Source organism: Artemia franciscana, chromosome 13, assembly GCF_032884065.1.
Source record: "Artemia franciscana chromosome 13, ASM3288406v1, whole genome shotgun sequence".
Taxonomy (NCBI): domain Eukaryota; kingdom Metazoa; phylum Arthropoda; class Branchiopoda; order Anostraca; family Artemiidae; genus Artemia; species Artemia franciscana.
In genome coordinates, this window is record NC_088875.1 from 5,460,427 (window position 1) to 5,473,107 (window position 12,681).

General features: G+C 35.0%; 1 protein-coding gene across 1 annotated transcript in view; it reads right to left on the reverse strand.

Annotated features, from left to right (window-relative positions):
* Positions 1-3,189: 3,189 nt before the first annotated feature.
* The window catches only part of LOC136034434 (zinc finger protein ZFP2-like), an 88,468-nt gene continuing 78,976 nt past the window's right edge, over positions 3,190-12,681 (reverse strand). Inside the window, 2 exon segments of the mRNA XM_065715609.1 lie at positions 3,190-6,078; positions 6,080-7,472. Of these exon segments, the coding sequence (XP_065571681.1) occupies positions 5,727-6,078; positions 6,080-7,472 (1,745 nt within the window). The 3' untranslated portion in view covers positions 3,190-5,726.

Genomic DNA, 12,681 nt, shown 5'->3' on the forward strand with positions numbered 1-12,681 from the left:
TTCTAGTTCACATTTTAAGAGTCAAAAGATATCTAAGGCCATCTACCCCCACCCCCTCTTTTTCCTCCAAACCCATCCGAAATCTTTTTGATAGCAATTTTCTTAAAAATAGTTAAAAAATTAGATAAGAAAAACTCCAGTGTCGACAAAAAAAACTCAGTGCCGGGGGACAGGCGTTGTAAGCCGTGAACATAGATAAATTTTTCAAAAATTCTGGAAAATACAGGTAAAGGCGATATCGGTTTGAAATTACTGCAACGTCTTTGTCACCATTTCTATGCAATGGCACAATTCTTGCTCTTTTAAAAATATCCGGAAACGTCTCATCATTGAAAAACCCATTTGCTATTTCTACAAGCATGGGTAAAATGAATGACAAAATGGCTTTAACAACATTTAGAGGTACCAAGTCTGATCCTCTGGCGCCATTTTTCATCTTGTTCACACATTCTGTCACTTCGAGAGTGTTGCTTTTCTGTGATAGCAAGCTTGAATTCTGGAAAATACAGGTAAAGGCGATATCGGTTTGAAATTACTGCAACGTCTTTGTCACCATTTCTATGCAATGGCACAATTCTTGCTCTTTTAAAAATATCCGGAAACGTCTCATCATTGAAAAACCCATTTGCTATTTCTACAAGCATGGGTAAAATGAATGACAAAATGGCTTTAACAACATTTGGAGGTACCAAGTCTGATCCTCTGGCGCCATTTTTCATCTTGTTCACACATTCTGTCACTTCGAGAGTGTTGCTTTTCTGTGATAGCAAGCTTGAATTCTGGAAAATACAGGTAAAGGCGATATCGGTTTGAAATTACTGCAACGTCTTTGTCACCATTTCTATGCAATGGCACAATTCTTGCTCTTTTAAAAATATCCGGAAACGTCTCATCATTGAAAAACCCATTTGCTATTTCTACAAGCATGGGTAAAATGAATGACAAAATGGCTTTAACAACATTTAGAGGTACCAAGTCTGATCCTCAGGCGCCATTTTTCATCTTGTTCACACATTCTGTCACTTCGAGAGTGTTGCTTTTCTGTGATAGCAAGCTTGAATTCTGGAAAATACAGTTAAAGGCGATATCGGTTTGAAATTACTGCAACGTCTTTGTCACCATTTCTATGCAATGGCACAATTCTTGCTCTTTTAAAAATATCCGGAAACGTCTCATCATTGAAAAACCCATTTGCTATTTCTACAAGCATGGGTAAAATGAATGACAAAATGGCTTTAACAACATTTAGAGGTACCAAGTCTGATCCTCTGGCGCCATTTTTCATCTTGTTCACACATTCTGTCACTTCGAGAGTGTTGCTTTTCTGTGATAGCAAGCTTGAATTCTGGAAAATACAGGTAAAGGCGATATCGGTTTGAAATTACTGCAACGTCTTTGTCACCATTTCTATGCAATGGCACAATTCTTGCTCTTTTAAAAATATCCGGAAACGTCTCATCATTGAAAAACCCATTTGCTATTTCTATAAGCATGGGTAAAATGAATGACAAAATGGCTTTAACAACATTTAGAGGTACCAAGTCTGATCCTCTGGCGCCATTTTTCATCTTGTTCACACATTCTGTCACTTCGAGAGTGTTGCTTTTCTGTGATAGCAAGCTTGAATTCTGGAAAATACAGGTAAAGGCGATATCGGTTTGAAATTACTGCAACGTCTTTGTCACCATTTCTATGCAATGGCACAATTCTTGCTCTTTTAAAAATATCCGGAAACGTCTCATCATTGAAAAACCCATTTGCTATTTCTACAAGCATGGGTAAAATGAATGACAAAATGGCTTTAACAACATTTAGAGGTACCAAGTCTGATCCTCTGGCGCCATTTTTCATCTCGTTCACACATTCTGTCACTTCGAGAGTGTTGCTTTTCTGTGATAGCAAGCTTGAACCACTCGGAGAAGGCAAATATTTCCAAGTCAGATCCTGTATCACCATTTTTATTCTCGCTCACACGCTCTGTCACTTCGAGAGTGCTGGTTTTCTGTGATAGCAAGCTTGGATCAATTGGAAGAGGCAAATATTTCTCATAAGTTCCTTCTTCAAAGCGTTCCTCAATCTATGCCTTTATATTCCTTCCAACTTTAAAGAGATAACTAGCCATTTCATTTGCAACTTGGTGATGGTTAATGTTGCCAACAAATTGTGGCAATAGTAAAATTTTCTCATCAGTAACCGATTGAATAATTCTCTAAGTCTTCACAGAGGAACTCTTAGCCTCTTCGAACTATTTTGTAAAATAATTCCGCATCACCTTTCTTAACAATTTCTTCAATGCAATATTGTATTTCTTTAATATATCTCGGGCCAAGTTACTGCTAAACGTTCAGCATATAACTTACGCCAAGTTACGTTGCAAACAATTGAAAATAGTTTCAAATTAAGGAAGCAACCTTCTTAAGGAATATTTTATTTTGAGTCAATATAAACTTTAAATTAATAAAAATACTTTCACAGGAATGATAGTTTTAATGGTGCTCTTTGTATGACCTGCTACTTACCTTAAATGTGTTCGAGTGCATCTTGCAAAATTATAACTATGGACATAATCTTCAAGTAGGGGAAAACAATAAACGAAAACTTTAAAACCTGTCTGAGGAAACAACAGCTAATTTTATCTGGCAATCGAAAAGGATTTAGTTTTTTACCCTACGCAGGATTAAATTATCATGGCTGACTTTATCCACCTCTGTAGGCTGTCTAGCTCAATGATACCATTACGGAAGTAGGCAACAATGATTTCTATGAAATTCTTTCCTTTAAAATATCCAAAACCAACAAACAAACTAAAATATCCCAAACTAAACAAATTGTGCATAATAGAGAAGGGTTTTCAACTGAGAACGAAAGATTTACAGTACCTTAAAACCTTCAGTCATTTGTTGATATAATAGACTATAATAGAATATACAGAACCTATATACAACTAATATTGACATTTATTTTCTCCTTTCTACTTTAAATTGGAAATATTACGTAGTGTCACGAAGTAAAACAAACAGCTGAAGCAACAAAAAAAAGAATCATTATATTTATAAATCCTTAATTTTGGTCCGAATCAAAACCTTTTGCAAAAAAAAAACACAATGAATTCAGAAGACTATTTGTTATTTTAACTAACCGTTGTTCTTTACAACAGCATAATCATGATGTTAAACAATAATGTTGGAATCTATTAAAAACAGTTTTATTTCACAGTAAAAAAGCGATTTAATTTAGGAATGTTTTAGCTATGGTAAAAATAAACCCTTACTTATGATTTTGATTCATTGAGACCCTTACTCAATGAATCAAAATCGACCTTGTTTCGAATTTGTCAAAATTATGACAGGCAGATCAATAGCGGAGCTAATTAAAGAGGGAGTTTGACTATGTTTTAACCATTTTTTCAATCAGGTCCCATTGAATCGAAGGATTCAACATAGAAACATCCAAGAGTTCATTGAACAGGAAATTGGAAGTTGAGGAGCTTTGTTAAAAGTAAAGAGAAATTGGAGGATAACCAGAACTATTTACCTATCAACAATGATTAAAAAAAAAAAATGTTCATGTATAATTAGGCTAAAAGGTTCAATAACAACAACTTTAGAGACGACACCCCCCATGGCCTCAAAAAAAAAGGGTTGTAAAACGTTTAATCCCCAATACCCGAAATCAAATAAAAGTTGACAGGATAATTTGGGAATAGTTTCACAATTGGTTTTATTTCTTTCTCGTATATTTTTATAACTTTTACAGATATTCGGATTTTGCAGCTTAAAATATTTCTAATTATCCTCCAAGTCCAAATTTGACAGCAAATATTTCGTTTTGAATTAAGATATTAAAATAATCTACTATTAAATGTTGTATAATATACACTTTTCAGGATAGATGCCTTAGGATACACGACCCATCAAGAAAATGATAATCATGTTCAAATCGTAATTGATTAACATATCTATTTTTAAATGACTCTTAATATATAATGATGAAATTTGACGACAAACATAATCATAAAGTTTATGTTGACGACATAAGTTCATTTTCTATAGTAGGAACCATCTCCAGATGAGTTGACAACTTCCCGAGTCAAAGCCCTGATATAATTATAGATATGTTCCAAATTAAATTTTACATACTTATTTCACAGATGACAACCATACAAAACCAAAATCTTCTTTTTTAATGACAGAATAACAAATAACTCAATTTTTTACAGTAAAGGTTTCACAAAGGATAAAATATATAAACAATGAATAGATTTAACAGAACCACAAGAAAGAGCACGAAAACCGGGAAGAAAACATAAACAAGAGCTAAGAGCTCATATGACACTTGTGACTAATGACAGAATAACAAATAACTCAATTTTTTACAGTAAAGGTTTCACAAAGGATAAAATATATAAACAATGAATAGATTTAACAGAACCACAAGAAAGAGCACGAAAACCGGGAAGAAAACATAAACAAGAGCTAAGAGCTCATATGACTTGTGACCGGGTCGAAAGAGCCAAGAACTCACATGGCAGGAGCTCCAGCAATATTATAAGAAAAAAAGAAGATTGATTTAAAAGGAAATTCAGAGGCTTAATGCCAGTCGGAATTCAAAATGAGAGCTCTGAGGCAGAGGGTCTTTGTAAATATAAAAATTCCTTAAGATCCGATTACCCACTCGTTAGTTAAAAATACCTCATTTTTCTAATTTTTGCTCTCCCTTCAGACCCCCAGATGGTCAAATCGGGGAAAAAGACTTTATAAAGTCAATTTATGGAAGTCCCTGACACGCCAACCAATTTTCATTGTCCTAGCACGTCCAGAAGCACCGAACTTGCCAAACCCATGGACCTCCTAGGTCCTCCAAAGAGGGCGGGTCTAGTCCGGTTACGTCAATCATGTATCTAGGACTTTTGATTATTCCTCCCACCAAGTTTCATCCCGATACCTCCACTCAAAGCGTTTTCCAAGATTTCTGTTTTCCCCCTCCAACCTCATATGTCCCCAGATCCCATTTGAATTGCAAATGGAGCATCTAAGACATAAAATCTTTCTACAAATCAAGTTTCATTAAGATTTGATCACCCATTCGTAAGATAAAAATATCTCAATTTTCAGGTTTTCCAAAATTTCCGGTTTTCACCTCCAACTCCCCCCAATGTCACCGAATCTGGTCGGGATTTAAAATAAGAGCTCTGAAGCATAACTTGCTTCTAAATATCAAATTCCATAAAGATCTGATCACCCATTCGTAAGTTACAAATACCTCATTTTTTATGTTTCCCAATTACTCTCCCCCCAACTCCTCCAAAGAGAGCGGATCAGTTCCAGTTTTGTCAGTCAGGTATCTTGGAATCTGCGATCGCTATATGTGACTGGTTAAATACCTAGTGCCATAAAAACTATACTGAAAACAACAAATACTTTGCACATTTTATACCTTAAACCTCAACCACACAACATACCTCAAAATTTACTTTTTCTTCTCAACTGTATAAAATACTTGATTGGCATTCAAGCATTTGAGAGAATTCCTTCTAACAAATACCACGTTCGAAGGAATTTTTCACCTGTACGTAATTTTTATGCTCGTTAAAACGGACCACTTAATAAAAGAATCTTTTCCAAACATCATATTTAAACAGTTTATCACCTTTGTGTTTTCTGGTTTTCAATCAAATTACCGTATTCATAAGAACATTTGTTACGTTTATCACATTTAAACGGTTTTTAACCTTGTATGTAGTTTTTATGCGCATCCAAGTACTGATATTTAGAAAAGCATTTCTTACACACATCACATATAAACGGTTTTTCACCTGTATGCAATCTTTGGTGCATATTCAGATGGCTTGATTGAGAAAAGCCTTTGTTACATACGTCACATTTAAACGGTTTTTCACCTGTATGCAATCTTTGGTGCATATTCAAATGGCTTGATTGAGAAAAGCCTTTGTTACATACGTCACATTTAAACGGTTTTTCACCTGTATGCACTCTGTGGTGCTTAATCAAATCGCCTGAATGAGCAAAGCCTTTGTTACATACGTCACACACAAACGGTTTTTCACCTGTGTGTTCTCTGATGTGTAATTAAATTGCCGTTTACAGAAAAACATTTGTTACATACGTCACATTTAAACGGTTTTTCACCTGTATGCACTCGGTGATGCTTATTCAAATCGCCTGAATAAGAAAAGCCTTTGTTACATACGTCACATTTAAACGGTTTTTCACCTGTATGCAATCTTTGGTGCATATTCAAACTACTTGATTGAGAAAAGGCTTTGTTACAAACGTCACATTTAAACGGTTTTTCACCTGTATGCACTCTCTGGTGCTTAATCAAATCGCCTGAATGAGAAAAATCTTTGTTACATACGTCACATTTAAACGGTTTTTCACCTGTATGCACTCGGTGGTGCTTAATCAAATCGCCTGAATGAGAAAAATCTTTGTTACATACGTCACATTTAAACGGTTTTTCACCTGTGTGTGTTCTTTGGTGATTATTCAAATGGATTGATTGAGAAAAGCCTTTGTTACATACGTCACATTTAAACGGTTTTTCACCTGTGTGCAATCTTTGGTGCGTATTCAAATGGCTTGATTGAGAAAAGCCTTTGTTACATACGTCACATTTAAACGGTTTTTCACCTGTGTGTGTTCTCTGGTGTGCAATTAAATTGCCGTTTGAAGAAAAACATTTGTTACACAAGTCACATCTAAAAGGTTTTTCACCTGTATGTGTTCTCTGGTGCACATTCAAATGGCTTGATTGAGAAAAGCCTTTGTTACATACGTCACACTTAAACGGTTTTTCATCTTTATGCAATCTATGGTGGATATTCAAACTGCTTGAATGAAAAAAGCGTTTCTTGCCTACATCACACTTATTTAGTATTTTCCCCGTGTTTGTTCTGGGACATCTTTCTAATTTTCCGCGGTTTTTAAAGTGCAAGTGACTATTAGTAATTATTTCCCGATTTTCTATACTTTTCGCTTCTGATTCTGATTCATGTGAATTTGAGCAACCATTAGTGGACTGATTCTGTGAAACCACTAGCAATACATTTTCCTGCAGGTCTAGTTCAGACAGGTTTGGTGAAAAGTGACCTTTTATTATTAGATGTTGTTTTATATCATCAATGCATTCACACAAACAAATGGGGCATCGTCTTGTTTCTCCCATTTGGTGTTCCATAAAATGTGGAACAAACTCTCTGTAATTACGAGCTACTGCAGGGCAGACATCGCACTCGATTGGTGAAAGTTTTTCACAGCCAGTGTCAAAATGAAGATTCAGCATCAAAAATGATTTCTCTGTTTTCCCACAGGAGTCACAACGCCAGATCCCAGCAGTTAATTCTTCTATAGTCTTCTCTCTCAGCCTTTTCACGACAATGGTTAGTTTTGGGCCTAGGAGTTCTGGTTGAATTATACCATCAGAAGTGCTCAAAGTAGAACTCATAATCTCTAAAGTAAAAAAACAACAGAAATTAAAGCTAGCATAACAATTATAAATAAAAAGTGAGTGTTTCAAAAGTAATACATGATTAGGATGTATATTGTCTTCGGGTATTTTCAAGTTTTTAAGTTATCTTAGCACAGATCAAACTTAATTCTAAATTAAAGAAGAAGGGAAAGAAATACTTCAAACTATCAGTTCGTCGAAATAGAATATTTAAAAAACTCACTACAGAGTAGCGCTGAAACAGATAGTACGTAGGTAATACTTTTATTATGTTTTAAATAGCAAGTTACTACTGACATCATGATCCTGAAAACGTTAAAATGAAACGAAAAATCAACAAATATCTCAATTAAAAAAAAATGTAAAATACCGCTAAAAGGTTAAAAAATATATAATGAGAATGAACTAATATTTGAATTCGACTGAGATTTATACAATCCCCTCTTAAATGTATAATATTATATTAAAATTACATTCGGTAATGACATTTTTAATTTATTTTATCAGCATAAATTTTTGTCATATATTTGAAACTTAAGATTTTCAGAATCACTTCCAGTTTTAATGCACAGTGCCACTTGCCCATCACCCCAAAAACTTGTATATATTTCTAGGCTAGAAATAAGTAGTAGGCTGCTTTTGTTGGTTTTATCAAATTTGACAGTTCTTATTTTTATTCAACAGCTGTTTATAAGATGCTGTTAAAAATTTTCGTCGAAAGAGCCTTATAGAGTCTAGAGTCTAACATAGTGGCTTAAAACATAGTGGCATTATTATTATTTTTTTTTAATTCCGAGGAACACTGTCTTCTAGACTGGTCCTTTCTACCTGAAATCTACCTGAAAAATCAGGATAGTACACAGGGAATATTTCCATTACTTTAAAGAAAGATTATATTGCAAAGCTTATATTGCAAGATTGTAAAAAGATTAGCAACTTAATTTTAAAGAAGTAATTGAAAGAAATAATCCGGATTAGAAGTCTGAGACAATTTATAGAGTCAAAACATTTAAGGAGAAAAAGTGGCAGCCACCAGTTAGACAGAATATTATTTTTCAAGGAGGGGCTTGCAAAATGTTTTGGTCTATTTGCCATTTTGGATTCATGGTTTGCAATATTAGGCTAAGACGAATTCAATCTCACCATTTTGTTTTGTTTCTAATACCTTTGATGGTAAGATAAATATGCCTCTGGTTGGTAAAGAATTTATTATAAATATATCACTTTAGTTTTAAACCACTTCAGAAAATGAATTATGTAATTTTGTTTGAATATAGGGATTTAACCAAATTAAAATTCTATTGCGAAACTTTCTGGGAGGCAGTTCATATCATAACGCCCCATTTTCTGATTGCTTCAAAATTTATAACTATCTTCTCAAAATCAAAATAATAAATATATTTAAATCTTAACGTAGAACAAAAGCTAATAGCTCATATGGCACTTGTGACGAGGCAAGAAAAGCTAAGAGCCAAGAGATCATATGGTATAAGCTCTAACAAAATTCTATTAATCAATAGATGGATTTAAAAGGAAAATAAGAGAATAATGCCGGTCAGGATTTAAAATAAGAGCTCTGAGTCACGATGTCCTTCTAAATATCAAAATTCATTAAGATCTGATCACCCACTCACAAGTTATCAATACCTAATTTTTTCTAATTTTTCATCTCCCTTTAGCCCCCCAGATGGTCGAATCTGGGAAAACGACTTTTTCAAGTCAATTTGTGCAGCTCCCTGACACACCTACCAATTTTCATCGTCCTAGCACGTCCAGAAGCACCAAACTTTCCAAATCACTGAACCCCTCCCCCAACTCCCCCAAACAGAGCAAATCCAGTACGGTTCCGTCAATCACGTATCAAGGACATTTGCTTATTCTATTCACCAAGCTTCATCCCGATTCCTCTACTCCAAGTGTTTTCCAAGGTTTCCTCCTCCAACTCCCAAAATGTCAAAAGATCTGGTCGGGATTTGAAATGAGAGCTCTGAGACATGAATTCCTTCTAAATATCAAATTTCATTAAGATCCGACCACCTATTCGTAAGATAAAAATACCCCAATTTTCACATTTTCCAAGAATTTCAGTTTCCCCCTCCAACTCTCCCCAATGTCACAGATTCTGGTCGGAATTGAAAATTAGAGTTTTAAAGCACAAGATCCTTCTAAATGCCAAGTTTCATTGAGCTCTGGTCACCCTTCCGTAAGTTAAAAATACCTCAATTTTCAAAATTACCCCCCCCCCCCAACTCCACCAAAGAGAGAAGATCCGGTCCGACAATGTCGGTCACGTATCAGACAGGTTTTTATTCTTCCCATCCAGTTTCATCCTGATCTCACCGCTTTAAGTATTTTCTAAGATTTCCAGTCCCCCCAACTGCCCCCTCCCAATTACGCTAGATCCATTTGAGATTTAAAATAAGAGATCTGAGTTACGTGGTCCTTCTAAATATGAAGTTTCATGAAGATCCGATCACTTCTTCGTAAGTTAAAAATACGTCATTTTTTCAATTTTTTTAAAATTAACTCCCCACCCCCAATAGAGTAGATCCGTTCCAATTATGTAAATCACGTATCTAAGACTTCTGCTTATTTTTCCCACCAAGTTTCATCCCGATCCCTCCAATCTAAGCGTTCTCCATGATTTTAGGTTCCCCCACACCAAACTCCCCCCAATATGACCAGATCCGGTCGAGATTTAAAATAAGAGCTTTTAAATCTCTTAATATTTAAAAGCTCTTAATATTTAATAGCTTTAAAAGCTTTAATATTTAAAGGGGGTATGAGGAGACCCACTTCTGGATAGTCAATGGACATGAACTATCAAACAGTTCGTGGTAACGAACTGAAGTAAGGAGCGACCCGGCTCAATAGTAACCAAAACTCTAAAAAATTGAAACTCTAAAAATTTTGATATCAATAGCTACATCAAAAGAATCGCATTTTAATGCTGATTTTAAATATATAAGTTTCATCAAGTTTAGTCTTACCCATCAAAAGTTACGAGCCTGAGAAAATTTGCCTTATTTAAGAAAATAGGGGGGAAACACCCCCTAAAAGTCGTAGGATCTTAACGAAAACGACACCATCAAATTCAGCGTATCAGAGAACCCTACTGTAGAAGTTTCAAGCTCCTATCTACAAAAATGTGGAATTTTTTTGTTTTTTTTCTTTTTCCCAGGGGTCATCGTATCGACCAAGTGGTCCTAGAATGTCGCAAGAAGAATCATTCTAACGGAAATGAAAAGTTCTAGTGCCCTTTTTAAGTGACCAAAAAAATTGGAGGGCATCTAGGCCCCCTCCCACGCTCATTTTTTTTCCAAAGTCAAGGAATCAAAATTTCGAGATAGCCATTTTGTTCAGCATAGTCGAAAACCATAATAACTATGTCTATGGTGATGACTTACTCCCCCACACTCCCTGGGGGAGGGGCTGCAAGTTACAAACTTTGACCAGTGTTTACATATAGTGATGGTTATTCGGAAGTTTAATGTATTTTAAGTTTTAATGTCGCTCCTTACTTTCAGCTAAAAAAATTAGTTTTTTTTATTTGATTTCTGAACGTTTTTGAATTAATGCATGTTTGGTTTTGGCTCTCCGCACATAAATTATTAAAATGAAATTTGTATATTAATTCTTTTTCTGGCTAAATGGCTTTCTCTTAGTTTTGATCAGAGGATTTTGAGAAATAAGGGGTGGAGAAGGAGGCCTAGTTGCCCTCCAATTTTTTGGCTACTTAAAAAGGCAACTAGAACTTCTAATTTTTAACGAACGTTTTTATTAGTAAAAAATATACGTAACTTAAGAATTAACTTACGTAACAAGCTTTCATAATCTTATATTTTATTATGTATACGAGGGGGTTTGTACCCTCGTTAATACCTCCTCTTTACACTAAATCGTAAGTTTTGTCCCAATTCTTTAAGAATGACCCCTGAATATGAAAGGCCGTAGAATAAATAGTAGAAATTACTAAAATAATTTAGCATAAAGAGCGAGGTATTTATCTCCTCCTAAATACCTCGCTCTTCATGCTGAAGTATTTTTAGAACCCCTCATATGTGTAATAATCTCTGTTCGTTTTAAGTTTCAATCCTACTCCTTCCTTTCATTTGAAAAAAAGTTTTCATGTTTATTTTTCATTGTTTTCTTATAGTAATGCTAGAAAATCATGCGCCCTTTTCCTTGAATTTTCTTCCCCCATGACAGATTTCTCCAAGGAAAGATCCTCCAACATAGCCCCCTCCCCTCAGCCCCACCCCCAAACAAAATAAAATCCCCCTGAAAACGTCTGTACACTTCCCACTAACCATTACTATATGTAAACACTGGTCAAAGTTTGTAACTTGCAGCCCCTCCCCCAGGGATTGTGGGGGAGTAAGTCATCCCCAAAGACATAGTTATTATGGTTTTCGACTATGTTGAACAAAATAGCTATCTCAAAATTTTGATCCGTTGACTTTGGGAAAAAAATGAGCGTGGGAGGGGGCCTAGATGCCCTCCAATTTTTTTGGTCACTTAAAAAGGGCAGCATAACTTTTCATTTCCGTTAGAATGAGCTCTCTTGCGACATTCTAGGACCACTTGGTCGATACGATGACCCCTGGAAAAAAAAAACAAAAAACAAAACAAAAAACAAACAAATAAACACGTATCCGTGATTTGTCTTCTGGCAAAAAATACAAAATTCCACATTTTAGTAGATAGGAGCCTGAAACTTCTACAGTACGGTTCTCTGATACGCTGAATCTGATGGTATCATTTTCGTTAAGATTCTACGACTTTTAGGGGTTGTTTCCCCCTATTTTCTTAAATAAAGGGGGTGTTTCTCAGGCTCGTAAATTTTGATGGGTAAGAGTAAACTTGATGAAACTTATATATTTAAAATTATCATTAAAATGCAATTCTTTTGATGTAGCTATTGATATTAAAATTCCATTTTTTAGTGTTTTGGTTACTATTGAGCCGGGTCGCTCCTTACTACAGTTCGTTACCACGAACTGTTTGATTTCAAAATGACGTCTTAGCAAGTCAAAAAGTATCTTCTTTAAATTACCATTACTGAAATATTATTTAGACAAAATGCAACCACACTCATTGAACAAAAAGAAAAATCATTTTCTTTTACGAGGGCAGCAATGATATGTCGTCTTTTTTTTCATCAGAATTTAGGCACTGAAAAATCACAAAGAGCTGTTCAAGGACTCGTGA